The sequence below is a fragment of the Drosophila eugracilis genome, unplaced genomic scaffold (assembly GCF_018153835.1).
Source record: "Drosophila eugracilis isolate 14026-0451.02 unplaced genomic scaffold, ASM1815383v1 contig_493, whole genome shotgun sequence".
NCBI lineage: Eukaryota > Metazoa > Arthropoda > Insecta > Diptera > Drosophilidae > Drosophila > Drosophila eugracilis.
This window is the reverse complement of record NW_024573364.1, coordinates 15799-40434: the sequence shown is the minus strand read 5'-3', so window position 1 is coordinate 40434 and position 24636 is coordinate 15799. Positions and strand designations below refer to the sequence as shown.

Below are 24636 nucleotides of genomic sequence, written 5' to 3'. Positions count from 1 at the left end.
AACATTTGCATACTGGTATCTTGTTGCTTGCGTTTCCAGTACTCCCAAACCCTTTGCTTTTCCAGGGAAATTGGCAAAATGAAATGACAAAGTTTTGCACACAGTTAACAATATTAAATCGGATTTCAAAAGGCGGCATCGCCTTTCTTGCTCCGTTCTCAGCTGAAAATGTAATTACATTTTGCCTGTTTTGTGTGTTAACAAACCGTGTAATTGGTCCAAAAGTGCGACCTGTCACTGCAGCAAGTCCCCAGCTGAGTTCCAGCAACAGTTGGCCGCATTTGAGATTAAGATTCCGTCTGCTATTCCGTGTCGGGTTCGGCATGTTTAATGAGTGCTGCGAGGAAATTTTTGTACAGTTTAGCGTATTAAAATTAATTCAAGGGATTTAAATGAAGATTTCAAAGGATTGAGGAAAGTTTTTGCAAAAGTTTGTTTGAGTCAAGGTATCTTCTTTTTAACTTATTTAACAAAATTATAGATGAATACAGACAAGAGCTTCTATATTTTTTGGTTATATTTATATATATATTTGTTTGTTACATTTAATTTTTAATTTTAGTATTTTTAAAAATCTTATTTGGAAAATAAAAAAATGATTTCCAATTTCCAACCATGTAGTTAATATTCCGTACAAAAAATTCTGCGAAATAACTTTAGTTTTATTTTTCTTTCTGGCCCTTATTTTCGTATTTCTTCCTTGGCACTGTATAAAACTGCAATTCGGCTTCCCCCAGAGAAACAATATATCTCTCGAGACGTTGCCTTTCCCTGCAGTTTTGCATACAGTTTTGGGGGTCGTTTTTGGTTCCATTTAACCCATTCCCTTTGTCATATCTGCACTGGCAGCAAGATGAACTTAATGAAATTTCTGCGGCTACTCAGCAAACCAAGGCAAACAGAACAGAACAATACCAGTGGAGTTGGGGGAATCCCAAAAATATGGAAAAGGATGAAGGTCCAAGGCCCATCCGAGCAATGCGGCATAAAAAATTGTGTGTTGTGGTCCAGCTGGAAATGGGTTAAATATTGACTTAACCTGAACCAAATCAACTATTCGTATATCGGATGTTTTGATCTCATTATCAAAGTGAATGGAAATCAGTGCTCCCAAGGATGTGGAAATTGATTTGCCCCTTTTGGTCGAATGGTTGACTGGGCCTTCAATTTTGTTTGTTTTGCACTTGACACAAGCCGAAGCCATGCGTAAAACTTTCCCTCTGGTTGGAAACCCAACTTTGAAGGGGAAGACAAGCCATTAATTGATTTTGAAAACACTTCAATGAGCATTCGAGAGTGAAAGTGAGTGGTCAACGGTCATGCTCCAATGATGAACAATGCGAATGCCCTAGAATGGGTTTAGGATTCAAGTGAATTCTAATTGAGATTGACCTAAATATTGAATCAATGTGGAATCCCTAGTTGTGTATTTAAGCTGGAAAAGTGTTTTATAAGTAATGTTATCATATGGGTTAAGATATGATCATTTTAATTTTTATTATGATAATATTTTCTAATAAGTATGGAGTATCCCATACTTTTTATTTTTAAGGGTTCAGGGTACAAAAGAAAACGTTGAGCTGATTTGTGGCATTCCAATGCGTATTCCTCTGCTGCTAAGCAGACCACATCACTGCCAGAGACGGGACCCATGACCCCGACTACTGAGCCTTAACCCACGACCCCTAACTTCTGAGCCATGTCACGATGAGCGCGTGGCCAACTGACAATGCCAGTAGCAGCAGCAACAACAAAGGACCCAGGGAAAAGAGTGTGGCTAAATAAAGAGAAAGCCGAAAACGGCTGCTTTGCATGCCAGAGGATGCGCCATGCCAATTTTTCAGTTAAAAGGCCGGAAAAAATTGGCTCAAAAGCAATGTAATAAATGCGTTTGAAGGGAGGGCTACGCAGATGGAAAGTTGAAGTAACTCGGAGTCGCCACTGATGAACAGCCGCAGAGAAAACGGGCAAATGAAAGCGGGAACACAATAAAGCCTGAAAGAAGACGAACAGTGCGCTCTCGAGAACAATAACTTTTGAATATTTTATTTATTATTTAGTCTTACTTTTTCTATTTTTTTAACTGAATAATTTTGGGTAACTTTTTTTTTTATTATTTTTTGCTTAAAATTATGTAAATGAAAAATATGTATGAATATTATATTTTATTTTTATACAAGTTTTATAATAATTTAGCTTATTTTAGTGTTTAAAAATTTTCCTTTTATTTTAATGACTTTTGTAAGTTTTCTTGCCGTTGGGCCATAAATGCAGAACAAGCGGCATGTATCAGCTTCTACGTTCACGTGACTGTCTCACCCATTTTCCGCCCCCATTTCCACCTATTTCGCCCTGAGTGTTGTCATTCGCATTGCATTCAGAAGCGGAGAAAAAGAAAGGGAAAGGTCGGGTTGCGTTAAGGTAGATGGCTGAATGGTCGGGGTCACCTGTGCACACACATTCTTCCATGCGTCGTCATTTTTATGTGACGCACTTTAAGGAGCGCATAAAAAGTGGCCAGGCCCAATCGGAATGGCTATCTTTCCCTCAGTTATTTTTGTCCCACCGTCATTCATGACTTTTTAATACCCTTTCCAAACGAAAGGAGTCAAAAGAATGGTATAAACTTATTTATAGAAATTATTCAAAGATCGTTTAAATATTATATATTTCAGACTTAGAAACAATATTTAAAAATGTACTTCTAGGAAACATGTTGCTTAATAAATTGTTATTTTAACCCATGAAAAGAGATATATTAGATTTTTAGGGTATTCAACTGTTACCAATCACATAAGTCCGGAATTCTGCCATGCTCCTTGGCTAAGTTTGCTTTATCTTTTAGCGTTTTATGTCGCATTTGCGTTCGCCAGGACCCGAGACGCGACTTCAGCTCGTCTTATTGTAATAAATTTAAAACATTTTGCACGCTTCATACACATTTTATGAATCCTGAGAGCCAGAGGAGAGGCTGGAAGGGGCTAAAGTGCAGCCAGCTGAGCATCTTAAGAGTGGAGCAGCGAAAGCGAAGATATTTTATTTGGCCATTGAGACAGGGAAAAGGCAAAAGTGCAATGCAATTGGGATTTATGCAAATGGTGGAATAAATATAATATATATATATGTACGAATATATAGGAGCGGATACATAACAAAACTTTCAACATAGATTAAAAAAATGTCAACGGAATTTATGCGGAATTATACAGCAGCAATTGCGAACGCGGAGCCCAAATCTTTTATGCATATGCAGAGCTGACATTACCCATACGCAGCGTGTGCTACGAGCCAAACTGCAGCTGGAAACTTTTCCTCACCGTTTTCAATGCCACCTACACAAACAGCACACGAGACACTAACAATGCCCCTTCCATTTTTAATAATGCTGCAAATGCATATTTTATAAAGGCAGCGTAACAAACAAAAAAAGTGTGTAATAATGAAAAACTGGCGTGGAAAACCTTGTGACAGTAGTCGCAGCTGCACGGTAAATCAGAAGGAGCTCAAGGTACGCCCCTGGATTTGAATAATGGGCGTAACAAATGAGGAACTGGAAAATAATGCATGTAAAAAAATCGATAAATATATGATTAGAGAAATTTTGGCTTAAGTTATACGATTACCCTTAATATTCTTGAATATTCTTGTTCTTATTTAAGTATAAACATTTTTTTAAAATAACATTAATATTTATTACCTTAACTATTTTATTCTTAATATATATATATAAGTCCATATACTCACACTTTTTTTTGACTATGCTAAATCTTAACTCTCCGCATTTTGTCTGGGGTGTTTTTCCGCATATTTCCTTCTATATTCACCGCCTCTTTGGCGTACCAAAATCGACAACAAAACCGACGGTTCATTATGAGAGTCGGAAATTGTTATGAAAATTGACTTTTTAGCCGCAGGCCAAACTAATTTTGCTGGCATTCACTGGCATCCCGTTCCCTTTCATTTTGCATCGTCCTTCGAGTGCAGTAAGTGGCATAAAAGTCAATCGGCGGCGAATCGTCTGCTACTTTTTCTGCCTCCATTCCAGCTCGGTTATTATGTCGTCCAGCTCGTAGGAGTGGAGCCTCGATTGGGAATGGGAATCGGACTCGTTATCATTTGACTGGCCATTTGCTGCTTATCAAAAGCTGATTGCAAATGCCCGCAGCTGGCCATCCTTTGGCCAGCCTTTTCTCTTCTTTTGCTTCTTGGCCTTTTGGAAGACAGTAAGAGAGGTAGTATAAGCTGAACTGTTCATTTGTAAAACAGTATTATGAATATGCTCTTTTTTTTTAATAATACCTAAGAAAAAGATTATGAAAGAACTTTTTAGTGTAAATAATTTCGTTATGGACTTAATTGGTGTGTAGCAGTAATAAGTATTAAGTACTCCATCACATTGCGTGTTATATCTTCTTGAGAGTTTTTTGTTTTTTGTGATCCTTTGATGTGTTCCTTCTGTATTGTGGGCAAACTTATTGCACTCGAATTGGCCACGCCAGTCATCTTTGTTTATTTCAGCAGGAACTTTCCTGCAGCTACTGGTGGCGCTTTTCCAACTAGTAGTGATTTTACCACTGCCAAAGCCTTTTTGACTTGTTATTGCATATAAACTTTATAAATCTTTTGCTCGGTTAAACTTTTGCAATTGAGTTGTGGATACAAATTAACTCAACTTGCTGTGAAAACTTTTGCTAAATAACAACAGCAAAAGCAGCAGCGGCAGCATCGGCACAACTTCAGTGGCAGCTGCGGCAGGCAACAATAACATTTACCTACAGTAAATCAAAAGTTTTTCGAGCCCATTTCCAGCTAAATTTTCTAAGTGCCGGCTGCTTTTGGGGAATGGTTATAACCCCTTTTCCCCCTATTCATTTTCGGTGGTCAAAACTTTGTCCGAAATATTATGTGAAAATTCTCTCAATGCTGTTAACTTTGAAAATAATTAGATTTAACGGTAATATCATTATCTGAAAGGTGAAACAAAGGGTTGGTTAGTCTACTTAAATGTATATATAAATAATTTGAACTACGAAAATATCTCTAATAATAGGACTATTAGTTAAATTAAATCAAATTACATTCAAAAATTTGAATCACTTCCCTTCACTGTATTAATATCTTCCTGAATAATTAAATGGAAAATAACACTTAACCACTGACCAACCTTTATCAGCTTCCTGGAGCCACTTAAATGATTTGTTAATTTCACCCAAAATTGAAAATGTAATCAAACCAGAACCCCAAAAAAGACCTGCGGCCTTTTTGGCCCAACGTGTTCTCAGATTCTACTTAATGAATTTGTCTGGCCAGGTGACAATTAAACCAAAGGAGCCAATTGAGCCTTAGGCCTCGAAACGAAGGAGAAATCTAATTAGCTATTTGTCGCCAACAAATTTTGTAAAATCAACAATAAAAACAGTTTTCAATGGCTGGAAATGGATTCGACAGATGCTCTTTGACTCTTCTCGGAGACGTGTAATCGTTTGGTTAAACAAACAAATTGATATATCGTAGCCCCCAGTCGTTCGTAGTTGTGGCCGGGAAATTTATGTTATATTAGGGGAAAATGTGGCAAACGAAGTTTTCCTTTGCAGGCCATCAATTTTAATCGAAACTGTAACCGAAACGGAAGCTAATCAAATCTAAAAACGGACACGTGCCGGACCGCCCTTAATTGATTTCAATTTGGCCACTCAAAGTGCCACAAATTACACGATCTGCCCCTCAAAGTTTTCATAAATTTGCCTTTGGAGAGACACTTCAGACTAATTTGCGACACATTTCGCTCAAATAAAAAAAACCAAAAACAAGGAAAAACTTTGCAACCGCAAAAAAAAAAAGAAAATCAACGGAGGCAAAAAGGGAAATGACAAAAATCAGGCAGCCGCTCAAAAACCGAAAGGAATGGGCTACAAAAAAGTAAGAGGGAAAATTCGGTGAAAAAAGAGCGTTGAAAATTAAGTGGAAATGAATTGCTCGCTTGAATTTCAATGGAGCGTCCGGCACGTTAATGTTTACTCAAGTGGAAATCGAGTCACTCGCGATGAGTCTGCCACTCCCTCGGAGTCCGTTTCCGTTCAAGAACTTTTCCAGGACGACCACGAACCGGGTGGAGAAAATGGAAAAAGAGCTCCCAAAAAGTGGAACTAAACCGAGAAGAGAGACATCCCAGGGAAAAGTCGGAAAAGCAGAAAAGCAAGAAATGGAAAAAACAGAAAAGCAATTTCTAACTGGCTGCACTGACTGACTGATGGAACGATGTGTTTGGCGTTTGTCATCTCAATTAGTTCGGGTTCGTGTGGGTGGAAATGAGTGGAAGCCACTCATCTATCAACATAAATTGATATTCTTATCCAACAAACAGATCTGCTCAGTTTTTGGAAGCTGTTACGATTTAGGGGGAACATTTTAGAAATGGAAAGTATTCTGGGCTTCAAATTTGTTTCTTATACTCCAATAAATAAAGAATATTATTTTTGTGGTTTTTCCAAATTGAATTAGCATACACACAAATTATATAGGTACTGCCATTTAAAGGTTTATTTAATATTTCTTTTAAAAATATGTTTATTTCGTTTAAATATTTTATCCAGTGTTAACCGTAAGCTTATTTGCATATATTCCCCAACAAGTATTTAATATGGACTTATAAAAAACAACTTGCGCCTAATAAATCTGAAAAACAGATTGAATGACCCCCAAAGTGCCGCCAGATGATCCTCTTTGGTAAACTTTTGTTTACATTTAATAGCCTGTCTAACTTTTGGCTAGACTGGAAATCAGTTTGGTTGAGTTTATTTAAGCTCGGACTATATGTGTTTAAATAATCCCCCAGACGAAGTTTAATCCCGCTTCACACACTCACCGACAATGACAGCGCACACTTGTCGAGGCATTAAAAACGACGCTTCGGCGGGGTTTTTGAGGATGGTGCCGTTAAATCCACATATTTGTTATATTTTGGGGTGGACCATAACCCATAAGCCATAACCGTATTTAGCCGCAAAAATCCAGAGAGTATGTGTGCTGGAGTTAGTTTATTACTTCGTTTTTAGTAGCTGCCAATTTCAGACGACAAACAAGAGGGCATCCATGGTGAAAGAGATGGCGAGTGGACGAGGGAGAGAGATGGCGAAAAGGTCGGAGAAAGAGATGGCAAGTTGGTGAGGGCCAGGCCCTATATACATGGCAATGAACTCCGATCCCGACCGCTCCACTTATACAAACTGCACTTGTTACGCACCCAACTAACCGCCATATCTTTCCCTCCTCCAAAATCCTCACCTTTCATCCCTCTTTCACCTAACTTTCACCCTCCTTCCCAACCCCATTCTGGACCACGCATTGTCCGGCTTTTATGGCATGTTGTAAACACTGCGCATAAACTTTGCACTAAAGTGTTGTCGTATAAATTGTATTATGGCAGCTCCCCAGTTGGTCATTCCATAAGGTTAGTCAGGGTTACGAGAGGTGAGAATAGGAACAGGATTTGGTGAAAAGGTCTTAATTCCTGCCAGACGAAAAAACATTAAATAAAAAGTAAAAGTCCTGGACAACCACTCTTAGAAAAATTGCAGTTAGTACAATTTTATGGACTATGCTTTTGAAATTTAATGAACTGTATGAGTTAATATATAGAAGCGCTTTGAAAAATAAGTTAATGTCATATTTATTTTAATCATGTGTAAATCGGTTTAATTTATACGTTTTTTATTTAAGATTTCCGATTTAATAACAAAAAGATTTATTTAAAAAACCTTTCATTATAATAAACCGCACTTTTCAAGCTAAACCCAAAGTAGGTTATTGTTTTAAGAAAGATATTTATCTGTTTTGCCTTAGCTTTAGCTTTAATTACAATTGTTTTGGCCAGCTCTTGTTGAACTTTCCTTCGGATAACAAGTGAAAGGGAGACTAGTAGAGAAAGCGATGAAGAACAGACTGCCCGAGGCTTCTGTTTGACTTCCAAAAAGCCGTTGAAGTGCCAGGCATCTGCTTCTAAGGATTCTGACTGTAAATCTGGCCGGAGATAGTTCGTCAGTTACTTCCCCCGCTTTTTGGTTGATTCTCTGTGGCATGGTAAGTAAATTGCATTTTCACGCCCAGATGCAGCGCCTTTGATTCCAACCAGCGGCGTTCTTCTCATTATTGGCCATTTCATCTTCATCGTCGTCAAGATTTTACCCGAAAATTCCACTTCGCAAAGTTTTGATGTTTTTCGAAGTATTTGTTTTGCTTGGAACTTCTTAAGAAAATCTTTATTTTTATAGGGAGTACTTATTTTTGGTAATTGTCATATACAAAATTTACCTGATTTTTCATAATATAAAATTATTTTGGCTTTTTGGTTTTGTTCAAAAAGAAATAAAAAAATATATCTTGGTCATTTAAGAGGGAACATAGTGGTCGACCCCTTTTAACATTTTTAAATTTTGTAAGAGCGAATGGCCCTGATTCGTTTTCATTCCGTGACCATTATTTCCAAAATCGAAGAAATAGATAGGGGTATAGAAGAGGGATTTGAATTTGCAGAATGCATCTCAACATCCCACCCAGCACTCCATTGCTTTTTGTTTGCTCTTGGGCCGCCAGCAATTTTGCTTCTAAACTCATTTGCATGATTTTTCATTTTAGCCAGACTCGACGGACCCCTATCTTTAGGCCATTCAATTTAGACCCATTCCAGCCTGAGTGCTCATTACACAGGCCAACAAATAGGCATTTGAGTTGAAGGCATCTGCTTCTTCTTTCCCTTTTTGCCAGTTCCAATCAGTTTGCCGATTTTAATTTCAATGTAAATGGTCAAGTCCATCAGATAACTACTTTCGGTCATTGGCAAAAAGGATCTTTATCTTGATAGTGGTAAATAGGTATTTTCATTTGGGTCAAAAAGGAAAATCTCGAAAAATGATGAACAATTTTCGTTGATAACACTTGGAAGTAATTTGTGTATTATAAAGGCGTAGGCTTAAGTCAAAACAATGCCAAGTACAGGCAGGTTTTCTATAAAATATTATCAAAAAAATATCTAATAATATCTAATATTATTCTATATTTTTTTGGAAGTCACAATGACTCTCAAAAAATATTTGCAATAATTTAATTAGCAGACAATGCCAAACTTTCCATTACAAAAAGAGCCAAATAGCTACACTGGGTAAAAAGAAGTGAAACCATTGCGTGCCCCTCTCAGTCATAAATCATAGTTAACGTTTTTTATTGTTGCGTGATGATTCGCTTTTTGGTTGGCCATGTTTTTTTCTCCTTTTTTCGCTGCCCTTTTTCTATTCAGTTTTGCAACGCCCACGGCGACTGTCAGTTTCGAAGGCTGCGATGGTAAAAAGGGAGAAGGGGGAAAGTGGTGGTCCCCAAAGGGGGAGAGAAGTGCAGCGTCTACAAATTGGCCGCATTTCCTTTCGCGGAAAGTTCGCCTAGACCTTGGCTGATGACGATGACTCGACCTTAAGGGGTTTTTTTTTTCTATTTTCTTTTATTGAGCAGTTTTTTTTTTTTTTTGGGGAGCTATAAGAATTAAAAATGTATATAAAGTTTAAATAGTATTTAGATATTTTCTATATTTTGTTTAAAATATATATTTTATATAAGAATTTCATATATAAAAACCTATTTGAGACGTTTAGTACTGCATACTTTTAGACACAGCTATTAATGGACTACCGTAAATAACACCCAAACTTTTCTCTCAGTGTATTTCCAAAAAATGGTTGTTTTTTTTTTTTGATAGTGCACTGTGCATATTCCTTTTCATCTGCAGCTTGGCTGCAATTTGGGTTTTTGTTTTTTGCTGTGCGTATTCCAATTTTTGTTGCTTTTAGTGCATTTGACATTTGGTGACTTCTGCTTGTGCGCGTAATTTATGTGAGTTTTGTCCCATGAAGTTTGCTTTTGGTTCGAGGACAAAACGCAAATGTGTGTGTGTAGGGTGAAAAGACAGTCGAGTAACTCGCTGTAACTACTACCAAGTTTATGTGAAAAGACAGCCGACTATGGAAGTAGGTAGGTGAAACTTTGTCGCATAAGTTTTCCTGCCTCACATAAGTGGGTAAGTCTCTGGACTTCTCTTTCTGGCTGAATCTAACTCCCTCTCTGTTTGTCGCACAATCAGCTCAATGTTTGTTTGCAGTTGTCTTGTTCGGCTTGTTGTTTGTTTGTGTCTTTGTTTGTTGCTGCTCTTGTCACTTCTGCCTTCGTGTTTGGTCTTTGGACAAACAAATCCAGGAGCAGGGACCGGGGCGAAAAGGAGCAGAACTCGTGTAATTCATATTCATTAGCTGGCCCATTGTATCGTTGTCATGAAAATGTAATTTTGCCGAGAAGTCGCTGATAATTGAGTTGGTTGGCCAGTTCCACAAGGAGATCAGACTGAAGGAGTGTTGAAACATTATGAAATTATTAAAGATAGCGGGGAACAATTTTGAACACGTTTATTATAAATATATTATATTTATGCCACTATTTATAGTTTCTATTTCTTAGGTGTCTTAGCAAATTTTGACCCCTATATTTTCGTTTATATTTCTTTTAGCAGCTGTTAATTAAATTACTTTTTGCAATATAGTTCATTGAGCTATAGCTCATCAATCGCTGTTGGCTTCTATGTTCTTGTTTACTCCATTTTAATTGAATTTCGGTTTAGCATGAGTGGTAACTATGTTAAAATCAACAACATCTGTACGCTGTCAAATTTGGCAAAAATCTAATTAAGTTAGCAAGTAAGAGGTATTAACTGGATTAAGTACATAAAAAGTGAAGCAACAATTTTTAAGATTGTAAATGGTACTATTTAGGCAAAGTATATAAAATTTTATTAATAATTTATATATTTAATTCTTGACACCTCAACCATTTCCTTCATTTTTCCTTTGCCGCCGAGAATAATTATAATTCATTTGAGTCACCGAAGTTTAGCTAAACAAAACATTGGCCGCCCTCTCTAGTGAAGTCAATTTGAATTCCAAACAAACTTGATAACCAAATGGAAAACACTCGCTCCAACGTGTAGTGTATAATAATCAGGCTAACACACACTCAAAAGCAGAGGTGGGTGGCTTTGGGGAGGATTTTGGTAGAGAGATGCCAACTTTATTTAACTGTTTGCCAAGCTGTCAAGCTCTAGCTAACTGCCAGCATACATACACATACTCGCAGACAGGCAAACACAAGAGGATTGCAGGTGATCCAGGTATTGGTTTGGTTTTGGCTGCAAATTCCGAGGGGGTGGATGCTGTGGGTGGTGCAGGGGGTTACATTTTGTGCACGGGGCAATGGGTGGTGCAGTCGGCGGCACTGAGATGGCCAAAAAGGAAACGCGGTACGGTTACGCTTAACATGTTTGCCTTTTGGAACGTTTCACGCTTCGATTGCATCGTAGAGGGAAACACTCATTTTAATCTTACTTCAAAAATGTATACAAAATTTCTCTACTATTAATTGTTATCTATTAATCGTAAGATGATTTAAAAATAAAAAAAAAGTGTAGTAAATTTGTCTTTATTGAAAAAAATAGGTTTTAATTTTTAAAATGTAAAAATTTAATTATAAAGTGAACGATTTTATTTATAAAAGTTTTAAATAAACTTGTTCTATAGTGATAAATATGTTATTTTAAGCAAATTCCATATGCCCCAATCCCTCTCCAAATTAAGGGGTACAAAAAAAAACGTAAACCAACATTCAAACAGTGGGTGGGAGAAAAAGAGATAGGCATTGGGCTGTATGTATGTGGAAATGCAAAAATTAAATTTTAAATATTTATAAACTACAGGCCGTGCAGGGGGAAGGATGGGAAAACAGAAATGAAGGACCAGGAGGAGGGATGGTAGGGCAATAAAAGGAATTTGCAATTGGTCTGATTGGCTTTTAATCGCAGCAGACAGTTTTTAATAAATATGCATAACCGTTTGCTGTTCCAATTGGAATACAGTGGGAGGTCTCATCGTACGGACAGTCAAAGGATACTATTTTAAATGTGAAAATGCGAAAATGAATTAAGTTATATCTTGCAAAGAGACAAGTGTTAAGGTAAATTAAAAACATGGTGTACCCGAGGGAATGAACTTCAAAGTTATGTAAAAAATTTGATTCAGAAGGTTTGACTTCTTGTAGTTCACTGTATTGCAAGGGCCAAGCCTCCTATTTTTCTTGAAATGTGTGGGGTGTTCTGATGCAACTTCTTGCGGAAACGGATGTTCCATTGCATTGCGGAAGACGGGATCCGAATGAGCCGAGGGAAATTTATGATTTTGCCATAAAATCCTGTTGATATGTGGAAGGAAACCTCCATGTCCCGTTCGATTCTCTCACCTCACGGCTGTTACTTATGTGCATATGTAGCATGTTGCACGTAGAAGCGGCACACACACCCAACTGCGGATATGGTTACTCAGATACTCAGATACTCAGACACTCAGATACTCAGACACAGATACACAGTTGCGGATACGCAATGCACACATCCTGCTCGCATTGCACATTGTTGCGATTGATGCACATAAGAAATGCAATCGGGCCAACTGCAATTTCGTAAATCGAAGGAAAAATTTCCTAGCCGCATCAACATCGCATCTCGTGTCCGTCGGAGAGGCAATCAAACATGGCAGGAAAACTGCAGCTGGAAAACAGTTGTTGACTGTTTGCCGGCATCCTCTGTATCTTCAACACGATGATGATCATGATGATATTCATCATCACCTCACAACGGGGCGACATGGAAACATCATCATTGACTATAGGAACAAGCGGAGGAGAGCAATGAGGATACGTTCTCGTCATCGTCACTTTTATGGCGCTGTTTTGTCGCATCCACTGAGCTTATAAGCAGACTCTCGTCATATGCATGCCAGAGTATCATGGGGTGTACACAGTAAGAAATTTTGTATAGAATTTTTATATGCTATTGAATATATTGATTATGAAAAGAATACAGGACTGTTAAATGTAATAAAAAATGTATTAATGACAATAGATCATTCAGTGTGATAATTGTATGTGCTGACTGAAAAGAATGGTAATCTTGATATTATATATTATTTTTCCTCAGTCCAAGTACTTCTTGGGAGTAAAGCAATCCATACTAAATTTTTTATTAATATTATGTAATCTATTTTGAAACAATTCTGTTAACTAAATTATTTCTGCCTGTGTCTGGGCTCGTGTCTGAATGCACTCTTTCAAAAGGCTTGTTTATTTGCTGGCAAAATTGTGAAATAATGTGCAGCAATCAATTCTCAATACAGCGCTCTGTGACCCCTGGCCCCCTGCCTTATATATTGCATTCCCTGTGCTCCCATCCCGGAAAAGTCAGGGAAAGCAGGGAAAAATGGTGTGCAGTGAAGTGTTTTGAAATGGCAGCTGCCACAGAGCCAACTGCAACTGCCACAACTGCATTGGTTGCCCCTCGCTCTCTTATCAACTCTTGATTTACCGCCCCCCTTTTTACCTCCTGTATCGGAGGTAACATGTTTGTGATGAATATGTTTACATCAATAACAAAAACTCCACTATGGAGCATCAATAATGAAGAGATGCTATGACACAACTCCCTACATCCTACATCTTTCCATTCACCAACAGGAAAACCTCCCCCACCCTTCTGAACACGTCGAAATGAGTTTACTTTGTGGTTTTGATGGCTGCGATTGCAAACTGCTCTTGTAGAGTACGAAGTATCGGGTTTTGAGTACCGAATACATTCATCTATACAACGAGTACATCGAGCTCTTGACATCCTCAACCCAAAAACAACAGTTGGAATGGCAGAAAAGATTGTTCAGGGATAGTGATAGAGGAACCACGGTTCACTTTATGTTTTGTGAAAGTGACTCTGTTTGCTTGGATAATTGTTATTATACGTGGTTTAAGGTGTGTAGAAGCAGGGAACTATTTTTAATTAATTAACATTCGTCGTGGCCGAACTTATCATTAACTTTAAAGAAGTCTTTAATAAGATTTATATGAAGTAGTGAAAGCAATGTAATGATTATTGTATAATATATTAGAAAAGTAGCCATTGAATTTTACCTCTATATAAAACGTAATGGAAATCGTCAGTTGAATAGCACAAGCACAAGTTCACACGTAGCTCTAAAGCTATTTAAGCTCCTACAAAAAATACTTTTCTAGCTAAAACTTAAACTATGGACTCTGAATATGTAAAGAGTATCCTGAAGTCGGGGACAAATAGCGCCCAATTGAGTCTGAAGGCGGCCAAATTTGATGAGTTAAACATACTGGCCACTTTTCATCCTGCTGACAAGGACTACGGTCACATGGTCATCGATGAACCGAAGACACCATTTGTATTCGAGGATGATTTGCCAAAGGAGCTGGATGCTAATACTCTGATCGAAAAGTTGCGACATACATCGAATTGGGAAATGCCGGCGTTTGGAATAGAAGGAGACTCTGATGATTCTTCGGCGGATGAAGACTTTCCCGAATCTTTGGAGGAGAAGGCTAGGAGGATGGAGTTCGAGAAGCGTCGAAAGCAACACTACAAAGAGTTCTTCTCAGTTCCATTGGCTCGTCGGCTTATAGCCGAGGAATTTGTCTATTCAACCACCTCAGAGTATAGTTTCCATAGTGAAAAAGTAACTAAGGCTGAGGAGGTTTGTTGTGAAAATACTCCAGAAGTCGAGGCAAGTAACTTCACACCGTTTAGATCCTCTTATTCTGCCAGTCAATATGATGAGAAGACATCAGAAAACATTGAGCTCGAACCCGGATTTTCGCCAAGCCATCATTGTTACCAAAAACTTCAGGCAGAGATCTATAATCCACCAGAAGATCTAGCTTCTTTAAGTCACTTACAAAAATTACCGTCGGTCAACGGTGAGGAAGTTATTCCGGATGTACGAGTCCCGAACACTTCCCTCAATCTGAGTGTGCGAACAACCTTACAGGATGGCACGACACCTCTAAAGTCTAGCTTAAAATCGGAAGAAGCTCGTATTTGCAAATCTGGTACCGAAACTCTAGCTCAGCCTAAGAAAAAGTGATTAGCAACAATCACATACCAGCCTTTAGTTTGGTCGCGTTAAATGAAAAAATTTGAAGTTAAATTTGGACAATACTCTGATTCAATTAGTATCTAAATTTTATTTAATTTAAAGAATAAATAATTATAACTAACAAGTTTATAGCTATTATTAACTTGTCGAACAAGTTCGTCAACTTATTAACAAAATGTCCTCTAACAAGTTTTAGCCCCGTCTACTTAGGAAATTGGGAGATACTTTTGGCCTGGCTAATTGTTGTGATGCTGATTTGATTAGCCCACTCACCTTCAGTTGCCCTATTATTGGCACTTCACCTTCGTAAGGCCATTGGACTGGGGAATATTTAATTACTCCAAGACCTGACTGTAATTACCACTGGGCCTAGCCCGAGATACAAAGGATACAAAGCCAAAGTTTGCCTAATAACTTATTTTGGCATTTTGTTTCGTAATTGAAAATTCCTTTTGACAGTCCAAGCAGACGAAGAATTTTCCTTCCGGCCAATCGCCTTCGTTTTGATTTAATGTTTTGGCCATTTCAATTGTTCCGGAATCTGCTATCTCGCCTTTAAGATAATTCCACGAATATTACACCTGCAAAATCACTTCAAATAATTATGCAAAATGTTTAATTTAGCCATTAAATGTCGTAGCAATTCAGTTTTATTATTATTAAGCTTCGGTCAATTCGTTTGCAAATGAAAGGACAACACAAGACCGGAAGGAGTTTGGGTTAAATGTCATGAATATTTATAGGGGACATGTTATCATTGAATAGATTTCAATTAGATTTATTTGCGAATACTTTGAGAGAGTGAAATGAATAAAGGCGGCAAAGCTGAGTAAAGATGTAAATAAAACTAAAACGATAAGGTCAAGTAGAGTTGGGAACGTAAATAGTCCTCTTTAAATATGTCAATAATATTTGTTGAATTATTCCGTAGCACTTGTGGACTTATTTCAATATTGACAATTTATTAAATACAATTACCATTAAGAAAATTTTCCTTAACTCTTCCACCTTTACGAAGCCTGCTATTTGCAGGACATTTAATTGTTGATCCTTTGCTGAAGGCTTTTAAATGCATTTAAACCGAAAAACACTTAAATTGGACAAACAACATGGATGGCTTAACCCGCTGGCAGCATCCTTAACCCCGTGAAGCCATTTAATGCGAACTTGCCATTTGGCCAGAAATGATGGCCGAAGTGAAATTTAAGTTGGCTGCAATTGATGGCCGCAGCATCTTTGTCTCCGTCCGTTTCTCCATCTCCGGCACTCGATTCTCCGGTTCTCTGGCTTCCTCGCTGCCATCAACGTCTCCGCCTTGGTCTCCGTAACAATTGCCGTGTACATTTCATTAAGTGCATAAGCCCGTCCGGCTTTCAGCGCTGCTCCTTGCTCCTCTTTTGTCCGTCATTCTTCCCTTCTTTTACACTTTTGTCTGCTCCGTTCGTGTGGAGCGTTTTTAAGCCGGAAAATTATTTTTAATGCTATTTACACTCACAAATGAAAATGCAAGCGCAAATAAAGGCCGCCAGCAGTCACGAACTGGCCAACAACTTAACTGGCATAAATGCTACTGGAAAAAAAAAAAAAACAATTATAGATATATATTGCAGGACCAACGTCAAATGGAGAGGTATAAGAAAAATGATACCTAGACTTTATACTAGAAAATTTTAACTGGCTTTAATTGGTTTTATATTAAAAAGTCTTAATACAAATAAGGTAATTATATGATTTCCCTCGTTTTTTATTTGCTTACCAACGTTTTTATATTTATTTATCCCACCAGACAACCAATCATGATTGGGTTTCCTTAAGCTTTTTTGACTTTTAAGTCTGTTTGCTGAAAAATCGCTTTTCCTAATTTTCTTCCAAATAGTTCTTACTTTTAAATCCAAAACCCCATAAACAGAGGGTATTAAGAAAAACAGAAGCTGGTCAGAAAGAGAGGCCAAGGAAAAGGAGCTGCCTTAAAGCAGCTGTACACTCCTCAGACTGAGACATGGACCTCGACCTGAACGCGTGTCGCTAAAAAAGTTCGGCTAAATATTTGCGAAAGCATTTTCGCTATTTGCGATGGCATTTCGTGTGGCATGCGGCATTCCCCGTCTCCTCTTTTCTCCACAGTCTGCAGTCCACAGTCCTCATTCCATCATCTCACGTTGCAAGTGCAGCACGCAAGGAAACCTCTGGAGGAATGGGTTTTGTCCCGGGGAAAATGGGGATTGAGCTGCACTGGCTTCGCAGGGGCATCAATTTTCATTTTGATAAATTATAAAATGGCCCAACGCTGGCACCCAGAGCACCGAACACTGAGCACCAAACACCATGCACATCCTCTGCCGACGAATAAATGGATTGCCTGGCGATGGCCACTGTTAACCCATGGCAGCAGCCTTGAAAATTGAATGGCAATGGATTTTTTGGGAGAGGAGACAACAAAACTGCTTAGATGGTTTAACGAATGGGATACGCGATATACTATAAGAAGCAATTCTGGTAGCCACTTTATTGATACATCAATCATCGTAACTCGAGGCTTGTTAAAACCACTTTCGCTGTGGTTTATTGAATTGACTTTTTAAACTTTAAACAAAATGCAGAGGCAAGAAATATAAGACTTAAATTATATTGATTTCTTGTATTAAAAATACAAGAATAAGGGTAATTTAATTTAATTCAACCGATGTATTTATTTAATACTTATACTTATTCAAAAAACGTTTAAAAAAATTTAAATTAATTACATAAACTAATATTCAAATTACAAGTCTGTAACTAATATTAAAAAAAAAAAAAATGTTAGCTTGAAGATTTTTTCAAATGCTGTTTTTCAAAACTTCAATGGGTTAAAAGGCTGGTAGAAAATGGCGAGGATTTTTCTTAGAGAGAAAATATCATCATTAGGAACTAGATTTTCTGAAATTTCTTCCCTCTTTGCTCCCCCTTTCTCTGTCATGTAAATGTAGTGTTGCAAGTGTGGCCAGCAAGTGACATTGTTTAATTGATTGCCACTCAACTTTCCTCTTTTTCCACCAAACTAGCTGGCAAAGCTAATAAAGATTTATGTAGTTTTAAGTTTTTTGTTGTTTTTTTGTGGTGCACCTGGTCAAACAGAAAAAGAAAACCGAAAGGACTTTGGGGTGGGTCAGGATTTAGAATCGGGGTGTCACGAGCCAAAGGTCAGGGTCACGCAGGTCACCCTTTTATTTTTGGCTACGCCTAAACAAATATGGAAATGCACGCGAGCCAAGAGCGAGCACGTAGTCAGGATAAGGACCAGAAAAATGTCCTTTTATTCCTTTTCCTCGCTCTCTATATCCCCTCTTACTCTGTCTTTCGCTGTTTGTGTTTATTTGTAATCAATTAAAGGATAAAGCAATCTATTAGAAAGCCAGCTGTCCCTGTTCCTTCACGAGTGGCGTGACTTGTTTGCCTAAAAGACAGCAGCTGAGGAAAGTTTAACCCCCTTTTCGTCACCCTTTTTCTCTGGTTAATAATTACCTATGAATATTAATACATTCTTAGGAAAATTTTACACAAGTTGTATTCAATGAGTATCTAAAAAAATCATCGGGCGTAAAGTGCAATAATCTTTCGAAAATTCAAAACCAAAAAAATATTACGTTTTCTTTTTAATGCATAACTCACGATTTATTTCATTTAAATGAAAAAACAATAGAACTTTATAAAATTTGTCATACGTTGAGAACATATTTTTTTGGTATTATCTCGATCACCATCCATCTGTCGTTGTTGCAGAAGTAGTACTGTAGCTCTGATTAGAGTTGCCACCCTTTTAGCGATTACTACCATTGCCATTATTATTGTTTCCCGAATTATTATTGCCTTGCCAGTTTCCCTGTCCCGTTCCATTTGGCCCACCTGGTGGTCCACCCATTCCTGGGGGTCCACCCATTGCATTTGGTCCTCCCATTCGATTTGGACCTCCCATTCCGTTCGGTCCTCCCATCCCATTTGGTCCTCCCATTCCATTTTGCCCACCTCTTCCATTGTAACCTCCCGGTCCTCCCATTCCACCAGGACTCATTCCATTGCCTCCCATTCCGTTTCCATATCCGCCCCTTCCACCATTCATACCGTTTCCACCCATTCCACCTTGACCCATTCCATTGCCACCCATCCCACCGGCACCCATTCCATTGCCGCCCATCCCACCGGGACCCATTCCATTGCCGCCCATTCCGTTGCCGTTCATCCCACCGGGACCCATTCCATTGCCGCCCATTCCATTGCCGCCCATTCCGTTGCCGCCCATCCCACCGGGACCCATTCCATTGCCGCCCATTCCGTTACCATTTCCCCCACTACCACCCATACCGTTTCTATTTCCGCCCATTCCGTTACCATTACCTCCCATTCCGTTACCGTTTGGTCCACCCATTCCGTAACCACCTCCATTCTGACCACCCATTCCATTCCCATTCCCATTTCCATTGTTCATTCCATTGCCTCTGCCCATCCCATTTCCACCCATTCCGTATCCTTGCTGATTAGCCTGCCGTTTCCGACGTTCCAAGAAGTTAACTAAAAATAATAATATAAATTTAATATTTTTATTTATTATTTTTAGCTAAAATAATTGAAAACATAAGTACCTGAAGTAGAGGGGAGATTATTCTTTCTTTCACATGTCGGATACTTTCCGCATTTAGGACCATCATCTTGATTTGAGCCTGTACAGGGCTCTCTGGCAATAATACATCGTTGGCCAGGTGCACATGAAATATCTCGGCAGTCACGTCCATATTCTGTTAAGTAATTTATGAATAGTATTTCGCACCTGTTAAGTATTTTAGAATAAAACACTTACTTGTGTATCCCTGAACATTGACAATTGCTGCTATCATTAGAAATATCCATATACAGGAACCCATTTAATAGTTTTATTTTTTACCGTTGGCTAGCAACTGAAACTGGTCTTTGGACTTTGCTTTCGAAACACCCTCATTTTTATACATTTGTGCCCAACATGCATGAAAAGGTCAATTAATTGTTACTGACAAAATAAATTTACCAAATGAAAACATTAGGCAGCTCTAATTAAATATTGCTGATTGATTGGTCTATGTTGTGAGATTGTCATGGGTTATTTGTCATCATATTTTATAAACACTTTGAAATTTTATATTTAATTATAGCATTAAGCTATAGCAAGCTCAAGGTACAAATTAGGCGGTTAATTCGGATATGTTTTATGATGGGTAAATTTGCATACAAATTTGGGTTATATGATTACTTTTAAGCCATAAAACTAATGGCTATAATATTTATAAATAAAGAAATTAGCCAAGGGTGTAAAAACACTTCATTATAGAATAATTAAAGGGACTTTTGTAAAAACTAAAACTGTTGGTTTCGTTGTTAAACTGTAATATATATACTCGGTGTATTATAACCCATGTAATTATGGTTCTTTTCTTCGCATTGTCAACTGCCTACTTAACGCAAATGAGATTTCCCTTGGGCCCCATGCCCATAATTTACGAGCATAAGAAATGAAACAAAGTTCCATTCTGCCCTCCGACACTTGGATGTCTTCCATGAAAGTCGGAAAAGTTTAGACCGAGGAATAGTAAAGGAAAAGGGGATTGTAGAAATATGTAGCTGCATCTTTATGCGCATATGTAAACATTTCCTGGCTACAAGAAGTGCAAAAATCCCATGGCTAAACTACTATGGCTTAGCACGGCCTCAACTTTTTGCCCAGTTGAAAAAGTTTGTAGCCTCAAGAATGTATACATCATCTTTATATATATAAATATATATATTCCACAATGGTGTTATAATTCACAACTTGAACCGGAACTGGGTGTAAAAACTTTCACTTGAAGGAATGCTGAAATTAAATTACCCAAGTCAAGTACCAGCAATGGCGAAAATTATTCTAGGGATAGGTCGTGTAGGCTACTTTCTTGAAGATATTGAAACCTAGGTTCTTCTTGAGTGTACAACATTAACTGTTTTAATAATTCATTTATTGTAAAGACTATTAAGACCCACTAAGCTATTTTTTGAGCTTAAATTTAAATCGTTATATTTCATTTAACTTTTGTGTTGGCAATTTTGTGAATGTAGTAAAATGTAAAACCCTTTGAAAACCGATTCAAAGTCGAAAAAAGTGAGCTATAGAGTGTTTGTCCAACAATGTAACACGAAAAAACAAACAAATACGGCTACGAAAATACTTTCATTATTTTGCTATATTTGATTTTCTCTTCAGCACAAACCATTGACTGACTGAACCTGGTCATATATTGGATTTGTTTTTCACTTTTCCACATTCTATGTTTTTTACATTTTTTACTCTTAATTTTTCTGCTTACAGAAATGTAAATTTTAAAACCGAAATTCCAGGCAGGCTCGTCAATGTTTGTTTGCGAAACTCTCTGCTGAAACGAGTTAAGCGAAAGAAAAAGAAAGTTAAACACACACTTCATATATATAGACGAACCTGACAATTTATACGAAATGGCCGTAATTTAAGGTATTTTTTCATTCAAGTGCTTGGCATTAAATTTATGCGCGATAGCTAAAATAAAAATAAACACGAAATTATTTGTTTTTGGCTGGCAAAAGGTTATTGGCATAAATATTTTCATTGATTTTATGGCGTTAAAATTTCAATTTTTGTCCAGGAATCGTCTCTCATCTACGCTTTTGTTTCACCATTTATTTTTGGGACTGGGTCAAAGAGTTTAAATTGAAATTTTTCGCTGTGACTTGAAACAGATTTTTTTAAAGTTTTATTGAGATTTAGATTTATCTAGTTGAAAAATGACGATTTTATAATTTTAAAGATATTTTTATCACCAAAAAAGTAATAACTTTTCGGAGAGAAAGCTAAAAAGTTGATTTAATTTCCGTGGACTTTTAACGTCAATTTAAAAGCTGATAAAAAAAACAAGCCACTAAAACCGAAACCCAAAGCAGCCGCACAAAATCGGCGCCTGACCGCACCCTCTTTTTGCCCACAAACGGGGCGGACTCATCCTTTCTGTCCGGCGGAGACTTAACAGCTCGACAGCTGTCCGTCTGCGAGTGGGCATTCGTGCTTGTGTGCAAGCTTTGCACTTAGAAAATAATATTAAGCCTGAGATACTTAATTAAAATGAGTTTTTAAGTAACTCTATATATAAAAATATAATCACAGATCTTATATAAAAATATTTTTTGAAACCATTCGAAATGTAAATACATTTTTTGGATTGTATTATTTTGCAAACAGTTTCTTATATGTTTTTTATTAATGTATAAATGAAAATGTTTTTTTTTTCTCCATATATAAAAATATTATTACTTAACAATTTAACAATTTTCTTTTAAAAAGTAAAACTCTGATTTTCCTAGTGTGTCCTTCTCAAGCGCTGTGTATATGTGCGTGCATCGTTTAGATTTAGTGCCGCTTGTTACGCTTTGATGTCATGTCATTTATAACCGACGCAGCAGCAGCTTCGGGCTGACCCCATCACCCCGCCGTACCCATGCAATTTAGCCGCCAACCCCCTGAACAACCACCACCACCCCACCCAAAAGCCACCCATCGCTGCGTGCAACAAAATGCAAACTGACAGTTTAGCATGGGAACAAGTTTTCGGGCAAAAGGAAACTTAACATGACAGACCACGACAATGACGTTGGCGAAAAACTTAAAGCGAGCTTTAAGCCAAAAGGCAAAGGTCACGTGTCACGACTCCTCGCCCCCATTTTTCCACCCAGCGCTGACCATCGCACAAATTGCCGTACCAGCTAAGTAATTTACGCACAATAATCCGCATCGCTGAACTCTTCTTCCTTCGCTGGCCAGATGATTGATGTATGGACGTGTTAATTAGGTCCACTCGTGCCACATTTACACTCCAATCTGCGGAATATAAGAAAAAGGCAGAAATTAAAGATCCGAGAGAGAGATTCTGGTGAAGGCAATAAAAATCTAAGCAAACGAGTGGGCTAACTTTGTTCGACGAATTGATTGATTTCTGGACACAAGCACATTAATCAGGCCAGCCAGAAATGCTGATTTGATTCGAAACGCAACCAAGGCAAAAAGTTGTTGCCCAAAAGCTCTTGATTACCAGTTAACCATTTTCGCAAAACCCATTAAGAAAAGAGTTTTCTTTATAACAACAAATTTTAGTAAAAGATGAATTATATTGAATACTGATAATTTCTTTACATGAATTAATTTTTAAAAACCAGCAGTAAGGAAATATGGATTTTTTATATAAAAAAAAAATATTCCAAACTAAATTTATAATGGATATATTTGATTTCTTAATTAATTTTGATAGTAATAATGTTGTTCTTTCAATTGTAACCCATCTAAAGAATATCTTATAGTCTACAAATCGTCAATAATAGGTCACATTTTGCGCAGTGCTAGGCTGAGTTCTGACAAATTCAATTTATTTCAAGTTCTCAGATCAACACGAAAAAATGGCAAAATCACAAAAAAAAGTAATTCTGGTAAAGGAGAAGCGCTGAAAAAGTGCAAGCTGTTCACTAAATCAAAAACAGATTTCGGTAACAAATTCGTTATGCACGTGACATGTCCAAACAATGCATGTGCCTCATCCTGCGACTGTGTGTGTATCTCTACCTCGTGTGTGGTCGCCTAAAAGAAATTTGAATAAGTGAATTTAAAAAGCGTTGGCGGCGACTAAGGCTGCACAAAAAAAAGAGTGAATCACCTCCAACAAAAAGTCAAACAACAACAAACAAAATACGAAAGGAGAAAAAAACGAATGTGAGTTCTCATAGTAAAGCCAAGGACACTTTCATGAAATGCAATTTCGCACTTGTAAACTTTTATGGCTAGGATGTGTGTGTGCGGGGCAAGGATGTTTGGATGTTAGCTAGTTTATAGCTAAAAGAGTGGTGAAATCATACTGAAAAAATCTGTATAGTCCATCCCAATGTCTTTTTTTGTGGATTTGTATTTATATTTACTTGAAATTATAGTTAATTTTTTAGATGAACCAAATTTGAAATATTGTTTATAGTAAAATTTTAATATTGAGAAATTCTTAGTTTTTTTATTTTTGTTAACTAACTAATACACATCTTATAGGCTATCTAAAAAATGTCATCTATATAGCTAGAACTTATAAACAGCTGGAGCTGAACAACCAATGCAGCATCAACGCACCACTCAACTTCATGCCTTTCACACTGTACACCACTGCCTGGGACCCCTTCAAAACCCCTTCCACCAACAGCAACATGCAAATCTGACTGTTGATGGCGCATTTTGCTTCGTCGGGTTTTCATTTTTCTAGCACCATTTATTTTTTTTGTTTGGCTATTTTTTTGGATACTACATATACTTTTTTTGGAGGCTAGGAGTACGAGTGTGTGTGTGTGTGTGTGTGGGAAAGTTGTTTATTTGCATGTCGTTGGTTTCATTTGCGCCTAGGCCCAAAGAGGTAGCTATGTAGCCGGAGATCCCTCGCTTTTATATTTGCACACTTTGGCTAATGGATTTCCTTTACAGGTCCTGCTGCTCCTCGCTCCATTTTACTCTCCCTTTGGCACTTTTGCGGTTGCACACGGCGTATGCTTAATATTTGTTGTATGCCTCATTTGGCTT

General features: G+C 37.6%; 2 protein-coding genes across 2 annotated transcripts; one reads left to right on the top strand and one right to left on the bottom strand.

Moving 5' to 3' along the window:
* Positions 1–14058: 14058 nt before the first annotated feature.
* Positions 14059–15153, top strand: LOC108118409 (protein phosphatase inhibitor 2 family member C). Its single transcript, XM_017231084.2, has one exon. It carries the CDS (start codon positions 14157–14159, stop codon positions 15015–15017), a length of 861 nt encoding a protein of 286 aa, XP_017086573.1. The 5' UTR covers positions 14059–14156; the 3' UTR covers positions 15018–15153.
* A 3609-nt stretch (positions 15154–18762) lies between these two features.
* LOC108118419 (glycine-rich cell wall structural protein 1.0) lies at positions 18763–20103 on the bottom strand. Its single transcript, XM_017231095.2, is given in 3 exon segments — positions 18763–19574; positions 19646–19798; positions 19861–20103. Coding segments are annotated over 3 exon segments (1029 nt in total). The 5' UTR covers positions 19925–20103.
* Positions 20104–24636: the final 4533 nt, after the last annotated feature.